The sequence below is a fragment of the Acipenser ruthenus genome, chromosome 5 (genome assembly GCF_902713425.1).
Source record: "Acipenser ruthenus chromosome 5, fAciRut3.2 maternal haplotype, whole genome shotgun sequence".
NCBI lineage: Eukaryota > Metazoa > Chordata > Actinopteri > Acipenseriformes > Acipenseridae > Acipenser > Acipenser ruthenus.
The window spans coordinates 77,831,130-77,846,945 of record NC_081193.1 but is presented as its reverse complement, the minus strand read 5'-3'; the positions used below and the strand labels follow the sequence as shown (position 1 = coordinate 77,846,945).

The following is a 15,816-nucleotide window of genomic DNA, read 5'->3' as shown; positions in this document are numbered from 1 at the left end:
TGACAACTCAGCTTGAACAACAAGTGGATAAAGGAAGGTGCACAACCCAGCACTAAAACCACAGGTCTTGTGTGCTGCTGCATTATGATAACTCACATTCACAAGAACAAACTGCTTACACCTCCTATACATTTATTTTACTGCTGACTGTCTGTGCTATTATCATTCCAGCATGCATTAAGTGGAAAATTATACTGAAAGTAAAAGGCAATCAACTTATTGCATAACTGGACAACTGTCATAGTCTACATCTGAAGACACGAAAAGACCCTGGAAGTTGGTTATCCAACAGACAGACAGATAGATAGATAGATAGATAGATATAGAGATATTGTTAAATAGAGAAAAAAATGAGAAAGAGGTGGTCAAACTGAGATATAAAAGGCTCCCTTAATTCTTGTGGGCTGCTCTGGATTGTTAAATACAACACAAATCAATAAGCTGCTTTAGGCATGCTTCTCATTCTTTTACTGTTTTCAAATATGCAGCCAGGAAATGAGCAACTGTGTGTTATTATAGCATCCGAGACATACTATTAAAGACTTACGTTCTTTAGAGATGGCTTTGTTATAAATAAATAATCAGAGCTGTTTTTAAATGATAGTTTCAAAATATTTTGCTTAAATGTGTTTCTAGGAGGAGTGTCCCTTGTACTATTTTGTAATTTTTATACAGGGAATAACAAAGTTTGAATAGGAGAAAAAAAAAAAAATCATATTGCACTTTACCTGAACAAAAACTTTTTTTCATAGTATGGAAATGATAAAAGGGCATTATAAATGTAACCACGAGGGATCTGTGGCATCACTGTATTTTTCACAAAACACCTTTGAATAAAATATGGGGGATTGTTTGTGAGGGTTTGTAAACATGAATCTGTGCAAAAAGACCTGTATATATCCAGATGTAAAAACAGTGAACTGGTTCATTTCTACTGGACAGCACCTACAATATAGAGGGGGAAAATAAAGTTTGGTGTTAACATAGTATCAATGTCTTACTCTAATACCGCTCAGACAAACTAAATCTTATGAACTGTAAATGTTGTTCTCAGAAAAAAAAAATGCTTCTGCTATATTTCTTTACCAGCTTCAGTGAATCATGGGATTGCTGTCTTCCTAAGACATGGATCATCCTAAAGAAGCACAGCAGGCTTTGATTTGGGATATTTTGAGTAAATGTGGGATGGGTATTGTTTGTGCACCAGTCAAAAGTTAGTGAAAGCTTAACACCTGTGCCAATCCAGGGCATTATATAGATAACCAGCACGGCTTTCCTGATACAAACTTAAAAGAACACTTCAAAACCTCTACCCAGTCACCATGGAATTACGAAGTAAATGTTAATTTTGTCTCCAGCATAACATTATTTTTAACTGCAGCCAAAACAAACACTACCAACGGTTTTGCATCTGGGTTTATTTTTAGCCTGATTTTGAATACAAATAATGATTAAAACGTATTTGGGAACCAGACATAAGACTTTGTTTTGTCATAATAATAATGTATACAAAAAAATGAAAAACATCTTGAGTGACTCACAAATAAGATTAGTTTTCTTAATTGTTCTAAGAGTGGAAGACTAGTCTCTAGATCTGTACAGAGGTAACTTTCCATGAAGATAAAAACCAGTGTCTTTTGGTAAACACATTGTGTACAGTAGCGACTGCAACAAGAGCCTTGGCTCGCTCCATTGTTTTTATTTTCAGATGAATTAGTTCAGAGCACGTTCCGGATCAGGATTAGGTTACAAAATATAAGAACATAAGAACATAAGAAAGTTTACAAACGAGAGGAGGCCATTCAGCCCATCTTGCTCGTTTGGTTGTTAGTAGCTTATTGATCCCAGAATCTCATCAAGCAGCTTCTTGAAGGATCCCAGGGTGTCAGCTTCAACAACATTATATATATATATGGTTGAGAATTATAAATATACAGTATTTACAGGTAGTGCATTGTATTTATTTCATTTCAAAAGGAAAATCTGAATTCAAAATAGATCATTAAAATAGCCATTTTTACCACCTTCAAGCATGTGCTAGCTATGTGTGGCAGGAGTCACACAGCTCTTCTTTTGCAGGCACAAAACACTTACAGTACCCTGGAACCCCTTTTCCACCATGAAGCTTATGTTTCATCGATCACAAAATGAGGAAGCGCCTCTCCAGAATTGGGTGCACTTGAGCTGGAATGACCCACATATCTGACTTTAACAGACTTTACTGTACCTGGCGGTAACAGACAAGAAAAAAACAACTGCAAAGGCATTTGAAGTTACTCACTTCATGTCTTTAAAGGCAATACACTTTAAAAAATGTGGATAGGGAGGAAATGGAGTGATATCCAAGAGGATCACACTTACATTTGAGCGTCTCCCCAGCATATGGGATGTGCAGTTTGAATCGGTCACAGCAGGGGCCCACCGTCAGGGAAGTGCACCTGAGAAAAGACAAGGCAAAACAGAAGGTTTAATACGAGTGGCTGATAATGAAATGATCCCATAAATACTACTTGCCTTGCACTTCCATGTACAGTAGGTATCGTGTGCAGTTTTGAATGAAGCACATATTATAGCAAACATTTAATTATATACAGTACTTGACCAGGTTAAAGAACACTTTCAGGTAGGCAGTTGTGCTTCCTTGGTCTGTTTAACTCAGTTAAGAATGTAATGTAAAATTCACTCCTCCCATTTACTGCCTTCTTCCCCATCATTAAACAATCAGCTGCTTCCCCTTTTAACTGTACATGGTGTATAGCCAGCAATTTGAAGACATTCAGAAATGAAATGACCTACAGAGTACGAGTTTAACAGACTAAATAAATAAAGGACTACAAAACAGAGTTTTCTTTAACGTAGTTTGAGAGGAGATCTTAACCCTCATAAGAACACATCAGAAAACTGACTTTCCTGGTAACCTGGGTTCCAACCGGACCCCAGCAATAAAACAACATATAACTAACAAATGGAGGAAATGAATGAATGAAAATGTGTATAGGAACACTTTATTTTGCTTTTCCTTTACTTCTAGCCATCGTTTCATATAATGTGTTGTTTATGCTATGCAAAATGGACAAGACGCCCAATGCACACAGCTGTCTCCCAGCAAGTGAAGGCTCCTCTGTATTCTGGACGCTGCAGTTTATTCTAGGAACATGTCATCCAGTCATGTGCGATATCATTGGAGAGCGCCAAGCCTCCTCTTTCATTTGGTATATTGAGTGTGTTCCTAGCTCTTTCCGCTTTTAAATGACATTGAAACCGGAACACTACCTGTTGAAGCGACCGAGTAATAGGCAACAAACAAAACTTGTCACATGACTCAAGCCTTAGTTTTGGTTTGCTGTAGTTTTGCTTAGGAACATGTGTTCAGGACATACGATACATGATTGGAAAGCTTCAAATACGTACTTTCAAACAAGCCTTGAAACAAGCTATTACGGTGCCTGAGATATTCACGTGAGAAGAATACACTACGCCAATACACTACCCCTGGGGTCCATACGGACTCCAAACCTAAAACAATTCAACCAGGCTAACTGGACTAGAATTATCCTTTGCATAGTGTAACCAGGATGGGTGCCTGACAACTACCTCAAAGGAAACAAAAATCAAGTCACTAGATCCACATAATAACTGATACTAAAGCTCCGTGGGTACCGAATGGACCCCAGGTTACCTTATGAGGGTTAAAAAAAAAAGAAATGAATGCTTACTACAAGATGTGTTTCTTTCAAAACTGTAAATCTGATACATACAGTCCAAAGCGAATGGAAGTACAAGACAGGTAGAATCTAGAGAATTGTGTCATTAGCTTTAACAGCAACCCACGTATGAAGCTTGTATTTTGAAAACATGATCACCGCTTCAGTAATGGACTTTATTAAAAGAAAACCATTGGCAATGAGTCACTGTGAACCATGCGGACTAGTTAGGTACAAGTGCATTAACATTCATTCACTATATGTACAGTGAAGCACTATTTACTTAGCAGCTGTTGTTTACTTGTAATCTCATCCTGTTGAAGTGATGTGTTTTTCGTGGTCTTAATATAAGAGGAAAAACAAACAGGATGTATTGTGCGTATTCTTAATTTCTGCTTTGAAAGGTTTTTATGTGTTTGTTTGGTTGTTTTGTTTTCTTGCGCATTTCAAGGAAGGAGGATACATCTGCAACATACTTTAAGATTTCAGTATACTGTACACATACTGTACACACACTCCACATGAAGAAGTAGTTATGCCACATTTCCATCTGCACCCTGGAGCCAGTCTGGAACAGGTTGGAACACTTGTTTGCCACCAAAATCGCTTCCTCTATTCTTGCCATTTTTTTTAACTCTCAGTATATTCATAGCCTTTATGTTGTTCAGCCTTCATATTTTTTATTTCTACAATCACAGATTTAAAACTCGCCTTCTGCGTCATTCGCATCAGGCCCCTGCTAAATCTGCTCTGAACTGATCCCACTTCTCATCGCTGCAGGAATAAGAATTAAGACATGTGTCTGAGTGTGCAGGTTCACTATTAGGAGCTACATGGGATGGGAGTAGTATATTGTATTTTGTGATTTTTCGTAAGGGAGTCAATTAACGTGCACCCTCTTCCAAATGTTAAGAGGATTTCTGCATGGTATATATATACAGCGTGTGTGTAACATACAAGTTGAGTAGTATACATGTTATACGTACGCAATAAGACCTGGCACAGTGGGAATTACCAGGCATTATGGACTGTTTAGGTAATGGGGCCAGAGACAAAGTTGAGGGCGCTATTACAACCAAACAGTCCTTAATGTCTGGTAATGCCTAATGCGGAGGGTCTTACTGCTTTCATACTTTAATGTTACAGCACAATTAATTATAATTAATTTACTTTAACTGTATTTATTTATTTTTCATGTATCCTTCCACATAAGCACTTTAACATAAACGTTTTACTAAACATAGTCCTCCATTATAACAACGTTGTGTACAAGCTTCTCTGTAAGATTAGTGAACAAAAACAGCATTTAAAATTGTTGCCATTATGTTACCGATTTTATTTTGTCCTAATAATGGCCTGCAACTACACCAGATATTTTTTATCTATTACATTGGTTGGATCTAGTCTGGTTCGTGGATGACAATTTAAAGCTGGTGGACCCTGCATTATATATTTCTCCAGTGACTTGATAGGGCAGTTTGGATCATTGGGGCACATATATTTAATGATCATATTTTGATAAGTTGTAAATAAAATATTATCCTTTTAAATGACTCCTACATGTTTATTGCAGTACGATGCTTTCCACTTTTGACAGGCAGTTTAAAGTGAGATGTTTTTTTAGAGGCATGTATTGTACAACCAATTACATTTTTAACAACTGAGACTCAAAGTTAGTTCAGCGTGTGCAGGAAATCCAACATGGACTTCCGGGTAAATAATAAGCTGATTTTTGTGCATCAAAGGGCTTTTTTAATGGTGTAACTTTTTGTTTCAAATATCTAAGTTGGATTAAAACTGATCATTACAATTCATTTAGATTTTTTTTTTCTGTTTAAATTTAAACATACGTTTGACCGCCCTGCTCATAGTAGTAGGGGCCTAGGTCATTCAGTTTGTCCGGCAGTACTCCTCTCTGCACTACTTTTACAGTGTTGGCAAACATCTCAGAGGTGCTTGTATTATTTTATGTGAATTTTATTAAAAACGTTGAAATTTACTTTAAAACAGTATTTAAGCAACATTTTGTTTCAAATTAAACTTGCAGAGTGATATTGTTTGATTTGTTTTTGTGATGTGGTTACAAAAATCGTACTACGGATTATATCCCTCTAGCTCAGCCAATCGGAGGGCAGGGAATCTTTCCATTGAGTATAAAGTATTGTTACATTTACAATAACCCATAAATGAAAATACCACTGGCATTAATATACTCAATTCTTATTCCTATGAACTTTGATAACACACATTTTCTCTTAATACATTTTTGTACCAATGTCTCCGTCTGATCATAATACTTCATTACTGTAAAACACACCTTATAACAAGAATTCAGCTTCCTTTTAGTGTGAGTTGAAGTTTAAGAGCCCTGACAGGTACACATGTATCTGGATAAGAGGGAGTACTGCAGTTTTCAGCTGGAGTACAATAAATAAAATGTCGGGAGGCTGATGTAATCATTTTCGTCCTGCTGCCTACTGCTAATGCAGGACTACAGATGCCAGGTACAACCCAGGAGTCCCAGTGTATCTGTAATTAGTTTGAAATGTGTACAGTGCATGTATAGAATCTGAAATGTTCTTGTGCATGTATAATATACAAGTTCATTGGATGCTGTATGTATGTGCCATAAGAATACTGTGGCCGGCAGGAGTATTTGGCAAACTCTTGATAATTAAAATTCCCTGAAATCTGTTACAGGGCTGTGATATTTAGATTTGCATCTGCTTAGATTAACTAGACCCCCAGGAGCAGCACATACCCCGACTTGAGATCAGTGATCCGGAGGCAGCTGGTGGAGTCCAGGCCCACCTTGCCGTTCCTGACCATGGTGGAGAGGAGAGGCCTGAGCTCTGGGGAGATCCTGTTCAGAGTCACTTCAGGGGACATGCTGTTCATCTTGCTTACGACCTTCCTGCCACCTCAATGGGGCACCTGCACCACTGCAGAGGGCACACAGAGAAGTGAGCGCAATGCAAACTACAACTCCTAACAGGTATACAGTACAGTGCAATTAGCCATGTATATGAGCGCTAAACATTTCCTTACCTCTTGTTATTTTTTGGGGTATTATACATTTCAATATAATATGTAGATATTTTAAAGACAATGCTACAAATGAAAAGTTCCTGGTGCTTTCTGGTACCTAATCATCTTCATGTGTTGTAGTTCAAACTCAGAGGTCTAGCTGTCAGAAGACCATGTGGCCTGCAGCAAACATACCAGGATGCAGAAGTATATTATACACAGCATTGTATTTGCATATCCTGAATTAGCATTAAAATACAAGTGAAGAAGCAAAACAATCTCAACCCAATAAAGAACCAGTAATAATGTTATTAAATCTAAGCACTGTTGGTTAGCACTTCTTTAAGCAAGCAAGTAAAGGGACATAACAGCTAAAATGAATGACACAAAAACAAAAGTATCTAGAAATGTGGTCAGACAATACTGGACCTCTAATTAACTTGCCAGTTTTTTTGTCAAGTTTTGTCAGGTTTTAGTAAATATCCATCAGTATTACTTTTTGTCTGATTTGTTAGCTGACCTTTTTTTGTTTTTACTACTTGCTTTCCTGTAACTTAATTCCTGCTTGGAAATTCCAGCAATGGAAAAATCAATTCTATCCCTGCTGCATCTTGAAAAAAAGTCATTTTACTGTACAATTCTAAAGTCAATCTGTTGTGTAATCTTTTAATGGAGTGAATGCGATTTCTGTCAACTTGGTGGTCAGCAGCAGTTGCTGGGATTTTCACCATGGTTTATATTAGGTGCAAACCAGTCAGATGCTGGTTGATTTTACACAGTGTGGGTGAGCTCGTTGTTACTGCCTGGTGGTATTTCAAAAGTACAAATCTTTACCTTTGCTTTTCTCGTAACATACTGTAACTAAAAAGTCATGATTGTTTGAGTGCTGTTTTCAGGTTTGGCATGTTTTCGTATGTTGGTAGGTAATGACTTTTTTTTTTAACAATGTTTTATTTTCTTGTGATGTGGTAAATGTGCAGTAGTACATAGTGCAACTCGCTGTACGTGTTTGTCGTTGTATGTGTGTCACCGTTTCCCAATATTTGCAGCAGTGACACTGGCACCGTCGCCCACCTTTTTTGACACATAGTTTTTTTTAACTTTAACTAAAACGCAATCCCAAACACTCGCGAACTTCTTGTTCATTTCACAAGGTCTATGTGGGTCACAAGAGGGGTATGTGGGTTTATAGCAGCCGAACAAGTTGTGGGTAGGACAGTGTACCAAGACGACATGCATTTATATGTGTATAAAATACGATATACAGTATTATACATGTGTCATTTAGCTATGATACTCAGTCATTGTGCTGTATTTGAAATTAATACCGCTGTGCTAAACATGAGCATGCAAAAAAAAAAGCCAATTCGATTTTCGACTACAGAAACATTGTAGAAAATAAGCATATGAATACAAATAAAAGACAGTTCTCAGTACCTCCAAATATTTCCACCAGGTATCCGTAAGTATTTAAGTGTTGTATTGGACGTACAGCAACACCTAACTTATTCTTCCGGTGCAGACTGTTTTCGTAACGTTTCGAGCATCCTCGGACTACCCACGATACTGCCTGATCCAATTCAATCACACACGTTAGTTGTTTAATAAGTTATAGAGTCTAATTAAAACACAAAACACTGTTAACAGGTACTACATCATATGTAAGCCTATTTCTTTGCTTTTCGTGTTTGTTATGCGATTAACCTAACTAGCCAAACAGGCATAAAGTAAGGGTGGTCCTGAAGAGGTCCTTGTTGTAAATATGTAAATATATGCCTGTAGCAACCTGCAAAAAAAGTTCAAGCTTGTCCGTTGTACTTTGCACATCATTAGTAACTAGCGAGACATACTTCAGACACGGGCAGTAGGTAATTTGGGCTGTTTCATCTTGAAAATATAATCATTTATTCTGGGAGGTTAATTGGATTATATTGTTAAATCAACCACGCACTATGCATTCTCCAGGGAATCATTTGCATACAGACAGTAGCAATATTCTAAACATGGCATTTTGCATGTTATTATTGTTGTTGTTGTTCATTTTGAAATTTGTATTTATGTCTTTAAGTATTTTTGTTGTTGCTGCATACCCACAACATAAAAAATCTCGAATCAAATACCCGATGTATTGAATGCATACATTCATTCAGTTTATTAAGTCACATTCATAAGGTCAAGATTTATAAGCACGTAACACAATATGTTGCATTCGGTATTCCGCTAATATTAGGCCTACATTCAAACTGTTCTTTTTTGTAGTTGTATGGTAGGCTGCTAGGCAGTATATTTCTGTAAAGAGATTGCCACACACAGCACTACAAGGCTGTGTTAAAAGACAAAATATAGTAACTAGAGAATTGCCACCAAGTCTCAGAATTTGCCTTGTATTGTTCTTCTTTTATTCTGTTCTGTTGAGAGAAAACGCACACCTTGTTAGACATCAAGTAAATAAAAAATGTTTCATGCTTGTTACAAGTTATGTACCCCCAGTACAGTGGAGGATAACAACATAAGAAGGTACAGTAGGAAAATTTACTTTCCAAGTCATCTTGGCTCTTAAATAATCTAAGTGATTCAACATCAACAACAATGTAAATAAACTAATTTTAAAGTCAAGTCTACCCCCAACCTTCATTCAAAGATATAAAAGTGTTTTCAGCTCATATTTGAATTTACAGAGCTACAACTAGTCCTTGCACAGACATCAAACTTACCCCTTTAGCACTAGTCTGAATTCTTATCAAGAAAAATTGGGCAAGCTGCCCCCCCCCCCCCCCCCTCCAAAAAAACCCCTAAACATTTCACAATCTCAATACAGAAAAGATTGTAGGTCAAAAAGTACTGTACTACATTCATTTATGGAAAGTTTCAGGTTGATACATTTTGAAGTTTAAGTTTTTATTTAAATTCTTGGTTCGGTCGCACCCACTTATCTAGTGGAGCAGGGGCAGTCTGTTCAGAGCTTATACAGAGATGTTGCAGCTACACACTTCCTTGAGCCAGACAAGTGCTATATACACAGCAGTGTGGAGTAGTGGTTAGGGCTAGATTGCTCCAGTAAAAACCTGACTGTATAAATGGGTAATTGTATGTAAAAATAATGTGTAAAAACTAATGTAATTGTATGTAAAAATAATGTGATATCTTGTAACAATTGTAAGTTGCCCTGGGTAAGGGCGTCTGCTAAGAAATAATTAATAATAATAGTAATAATAATAATAATGGTAACCCCCTACAGCCACAAATAACCAACCAACAACCTATCTGTCACTGTCTCTGATGTTAGTTCATGTTACTCAGCTGCAAAGAGGTTCTTACAATACAAATAATGTGGATTTGTATAGCACATTTAGTGGAATCATCTCAAAAGCGCTGTACAGGCTAAAACAGTAAAAGGTGACAAAACATTTAAGAAATAAATGAACAAGAACAGCCCTCTACAGTGTATTTAAATCAGGAACTTCCCCTTTATTTGAAACCATGTGTTTTTATTTTTGTATATTCTCCAGAGGTGACAGTCGATGGAAAACATGTCTTGTGGAGGTTCTTGTGCTGCGGTTTTTGATGTGGTGGTTGTTGGCTCCTGCATGACCGACCTGGTGAGGTTAGTGTTTCCACTGGGAATATACACACGAGGCTGGGTGGCACAAGAGATGGGGAAGGGGGTTGTGATGAGACATAAGAAACTTAGGACATTTACAAATGAGGAGAGGAAGGCTCGTCCAGTTCCAAGCAGTTGATTGATCCCAAAACTTTGTCAAGTTGGGTCTTAAGGATCTCAACGATTGAGCATTTACAAGTATTATTATTTATTTCTTAGCAGACACCCTTATCCAGGGTGACTTACAGTTGTTACAAGATATCACATTATTTTTACATACAATTGCATTATTTTTGTACACATTATTTTTACATACAATTACCTAGTTATACAGTTGTTTTTTTTTTACTGGAGCAATCTAGGTAAAGTACCTTGCTCAAGGGTACAGCAGCAGTGTCCCCCACCTGGGATTGAACCCATAACCCTCTGATCAAAAGTCCGGAGCCCTAACCACTACTCCACACTGCTGCCCTGCTACAATGTGACTTTGTAGCCCTTGGTAACCCAGTTTCTACCCTCACCGCTCTGTAAAACACTGTCTCCTACCTTCTGTCCAAAGTCTGTCTCTACTTAAATACCAACTGTGTCCTCTGGCCCTGGTTTAAAGTATTGGTTGTAATGATCTCCCTTTGATATCGCAATTGAGGTGAAAGCTGCCGTGGTTCTTCATTTGCACAAAAGCTCTAGAGCAGCTGATTGTGGACATTGTGAAGGCTATATCTTTGGACTGGTTGCATGAATATGTTGCTGGTAGTTATTCCTTCTGCTGCGAACATATTTTAAATGTATTCACTGGCAAAAATGACTGTGTTCATATAACAGAATTAATATCTGCATGAAAAAAGACATTGCAAATGAAACAAATCTATAAATCATGTCTGAAATAAATTACACTGGACAGAAGAGTGTTTCTTTCCTATATTTGATGGGTAAAATGGTTTGTTCTTTTTTACTGAGATATATATACAAATACATTTATTTTCAAATATGTGTTTACATTTTGTAATAATATTTGAACATGAATAAAACATGTTGTGTCCCGGCACTAGTTATTCCACATGCTGTGAAAGCTGGTCATTGTATATCCACCCATGTGTACAGTATATCATATGTGTCTACAAACACAAAACTCACTCAGTTATTAATTACTGGTTTAGAAAAAGAGATCTGGGTATTTTTATCTTTGATAAATACATTGGAGAGATGGTTGCAATCTTTAAATCGATCTTTATAGAGAAGCATTTTTTGTTTAAATATGTAAATACTAATCAAATAACTGATAACAAATGGCACAGAGTAAAGTTAATTAAGAATCACTGCTATTTGTATGCATGACAAAAATGGACAGGATCGTAGTATACAGCCACATGCTATACGTGGAATGTACTGTCATTGTAGCTCAAAATAAGGAAGATTTGCTTGTGATCTTAGGTTATTTCCATGTGGCATTAGATGTGTTTAACTTAGAAAATGATGATGAAGTTCAGTGATCGTACAGTAAGTGGCAGCTGACATGCTAAAGAAGAATTCCAGCCAATCTCTGTCTGGTAGTTATCCTCTCCCCGAGATATTAATATACAGCTACTGACATCCCATTGGCATTGGAAAAAGTGGTCAGGAGTGACACAATGGCACAGGAGAGAAGAGTCAGCAAGACTAATACCCTGCTGACTGCGCCCCTCATTCTATTAATATTGCTAGAGTCAAATCTTTAATGAGTGAACATCTGACACTGTCTTGGTCATTAAAAAAGACGCCATTTCATGGGTGTCCATTCCTTATGTCCATGCAAACCCCGAGTCACAATCCTGCGTTGTGTGAAACCACGTACTTGGGTTGTACCCGGGTCCCAGCGACCCACCTCAGGATGTGGGTCAACACACTTTGACCCGGGTTGAGCGAGACAAAATGCATGACAGCCGTTCATGAGCCGACACAATAATAAGCCTGCGTGAAGTTTTGACTTCTGCAAGGAACATTTCTGTTTAGCCATATTTTTGTTGATTGAGACACAACATGAGCCAGATTGCAGCAGGGATGTAGAAACATTTGCTCTAATTAACATTTTGGCCAACGGTTCAATCCAGAGAAACTTGTAACAAGCTGCTTCCGGGGCATTGATACGCGCATTGTGCACTTGTGTCTGTCACCCAGGTCAGCCCTACTTTATCAAAAGCAGTGTGAAATCGTGTACCCGACCCGCATGACACCGGGTCCTGACCCGGGTAGGTTCATTATACTGTTTTCCCTTAAACAATTGAAGGTGTTTCTGTCTGATTTTTGGGGAGTGTTATTATATACTTCCTCTATTAAAAAGTTCAGTCATTTCTTTTGTGTCAGACATTTTTAAGTGGTGGCTGTGTACAATATTTTTTGTTTGTTTTATGTACAAGGACTTAAAGAAAGATTTATAAGCATCAAACATTAGTGCATGAAAGAACTGTACAAAGGCACCTGAACACAGAAGAGTTGTATGCACATAGACCTTGCTGCAAACTATGAAAATTCATCTAAAATTTTCCAAGAAATATGAACAGGAATCTGAACTATTCTTCAACAAAATCCTGTGGCCTGATGAGACTAAAATATAACTTCCCCAAAAATAGACTACAGTATTTTTGGAGAAAAAAAGGTCAACCTTCAATGAAGAAAACCTTGTACCTACAGTTAAACATAGAGGGGGTTTGATTGTGATACAGGGGTGTTTCAGCAATTTAGAAACTGGAGGCATTCCTGTGATTGAAGATCAAATGAATGCAGCTATGTATTAAAACATTCTACAAAGTACATCTGCTCATAGGCTGATTGACAGACGGTTTATTTTCTGGAATTTTTGAAGAAATTATGACTAAAGTTCTGGAATGGCCTACGCAAACACCAGATCACAAGCCACTAGAAATGCTTTGGACTGATCTGAAAAAAGCTGTAGCCAAGCATTGTAATATGCCATCTGTATGAGCTTAAGGAAATATGCAAGACAGAATGGGCCCAGATTTCACCAACAAGATGTAATACACTGGTTAAGAATTATCATGAATGTCTGAAAGCTATAATAAAAGCAAAAGGAGGACACATGAATAAGTGTGCGTGTTTTTTTTATTAAGATTATTTGTTAAACTACTAGAAATTGTGTATTTTGTTTTATTAAAAAGTGGTTAAAGTTTAATGTACCTTGAATTATGGTATAATAAGCGTAGGGTGTCTGCGACTGTATGTTTCATTCATGTTTACAAACCATTCGATCGGATATGACATCCCCATTATGCCTCGGGGGATGTTTTGTTTTTGTTCACCAAAATATGCTTGGTGGTTATAAAATCCAAAGGCTGTCTGTCAAGAAGTATTGGCCAGGATTTTCCACTTTCCCTCATCAAGTAGTGTTGAAAATGACCATCCATTTAAGTGAAATTTCCAGATGGAATAAAGTGTGATTATAGCATAATTTTCCTGTGAACAAACTTAAATCTCCCCTGTTTTTAATGTTTTATTGATGAAGGAGGCATGGTGCCCATGGTAGAATTTGTACAAACAAGAGATGGCCATTTGGCCTGTCAGTGCTTGTCACGTTCCTATTTGATCTATCCCATTGATTCACCACCAACCACATGCCTAGTTAAGCCATTCCATCCACTCACCCCTCTCTGTTGTGTCTCCTACCATGTGTCATGTCTGTCTGCACTCGTTTTCCAAGGTCCAGGTTTCTGTGCTGCGCTTGAAATATTGTTTACAGTAGTTTTAAAATGAAAACACGGGTTTGCTGTAACGTGTTTCTTTCATAACTGCACATTTGAGACCTAAGTAGCAAATGGAAATGCAAAACAGGTTGGATTCATTGAATTATGTTGTCAGCTATAATTTCTTCAAAAATAAAATGGTTCAATGAGAGAAGCACACCAGAAAACAGGCTTTACTGGTAGGCAGAGAGCAGGGCAACAGTTCCTCTAGACCCTAATAAGATAAAGTGAATTTGTGTAGCATTACACGTTCACTCTAGTTTTGAGAATAAAGGGCACGTACTGTAATCATATTACAAGAACAGGAATTCTGATGAAAACAAGTTGATCAGACTCCTGGCAGTGAAGCCAAAATAACCCATTGAACCGCTGCTTTTGGAATGAGGCCAGGCCACTGTTATGTTATTCCTATGTTTTCTCAAGAGTAATAATGTGTTACAGTCTTTTAAAAAAGGAAGATGGTGAAGTTTCACATTAGTCATTGTTGTCTGTGAGTTTATTGTATTCAGGAGGATAGTCACAGCTTCAGTTAATTTAAACTTCCTGTGAGTCAATCCCATGCAAATACACCAAGAATGCATTGTTCTGTGCACTTCTCACTAGGTATTAATATTGCTTTATTTGAATGTGAAGAACTATTCAACACACAATAGTGCTGAATATAGAAATGCTAAAAGGAACGTAATAAATTCAATGACAAACAGATTTGAACGACATTGAAAAACACTTCTAGTCTTTTAGAATGTATTAAGTTTTCTTTAGTATTTCTAAATGATGTTAACATACTGTGACAGTGTGGCAGAGTGAAAGCCCTGCCGGTGCACAGGTGTGGGAATATTGGGTGGCAGGGAGGGGGTTCAATTCCACCCTGCAAAAACACGTGGGAATGTGTCTGGTGTATAAAAAGGGTGATCACGGGTGTTAGTTTAGAATTAGTGGTGAGAGTTAATGTCGGTGTTAGTTGGTGAAGGTATGTGTGCTGTGCTGTTTAGATTGGTCTACAACCACGGTCTTTAGAAATATATCTATTGTTTTGTTTCAACTGTTTATTTTGGCCATTTTGCCTGTTTGTTTGTTTTTGTTTATTATTTAATGATTAAAGTGTGCAAAAGCGCTTTAAACCTTGCAAGTTTTCACTTCCTGGTAGTAACAGCCTTGCCAGTGACGCTACCCTGTCACACATGCCCAGGGGTTAACAAGGAACTCCTTCTTTAAAGCCTGCAAATGGTTAAATTGCAAAGTGCCCCCCAAACCCAGAGAGGAAAGGGCTTCCTCTCTATTACCATTTTACCATGGATTGCCTTTATGTGGTTGTATTTTATTAAAATATTCAGTCAGGAATACCAATAGCGTTATGTCCTGGGTATAAACCCACTACAAACACTGGGAGATAAAGAGATTGAATTGCATATTGCACATTTGTGGGAGGCATGTGTGTAGTAATTCACCCCCAAACCCCTAGTTTAAACGTTTTACAGATTAACAGTATAAATAAGTCTAATTTAAAAATAAATTCAAAGAGAAAATGTCCACTAAAAATAATTGGTATCAAGGCCTTAACGCCAAGGCCTGATCCCACTCTCTTCTTCTTGTCTTCTCCCACACAGCCAGGCGCCCCGCTTGCCCAAAGCCGGAGAGACCATCCATGGGCACAAGTTCTTCATTGGCTACGGGGGCAAAGGGGCCAACCAATGCATCCAGGCCGGCCGTCTAGGCGCCAGGACAGCCATGGTCTGTAAGGTAAGACACA

General features: G+C 37.7%; 2 protein-coding genes across 6 annotated transcripts in view; one reads left to right on the top strand and one right to left on the bottom strand.

Moving 5' to 3' along the window:
- Positions 1-8,304, bottom strand: part of LOC117403128 (BRISC and BRCA1-A complex member 2) — a 113,847-nt gene extending 105,543 nt beyond the window's left edge. The window contains exons 1-3 of the mRNA XM_034005145.3: positions 8,169-8,304; positions 6,466-6,646; positions 2,362-2,438 (exon numbers count right to left, since the gene is read on the bottom strand). Coding sequence (XP_033861036.1) covers positions 2,362-2,438; positions 6,466-6,602 — 214 coding nt within the window. The 5' untranslated portion in view covers positions 6,603-6,646; positions 8,169-8,304. The remainder of the gene's footprint in view (positions 1-2,361; positions 2,439-6,465; positions 6,647-8,168) is intronic.
- Positions 7,523-15,816, top strand: part of rbks (ribokinase) — a 29,051-nt gene continuing 20,757 nt past the window's right edge. The window contains exons 1-3 of one of the 5 annotated variants that reach the window (XM_059024551.1): positions 7,523-7,650; positions 10,241-10,335; positions 15,674-15,806. In XM_059024551.1, the coding sequence (XP_058880534.1) occupies positions 10,253-10,335; positions 15,674-15,806 (216 nt within the window). In that variant the 5' untranslated portion in view covers positions 7,523-7,650; positions 10,241-10,252. Of the gene's footprint in view, positions 7,651-8,475; positions 8,600-9,104; positions 9,249-10,240; positions 10,336-15,673; positions 15,807-15,816 lie in introns of those variants that run through there. The other 4 variants (XM_059024553.1, XM_034003587.3, XM_059024550.1 and 1 more) reach the window with 4 other exon arrangements.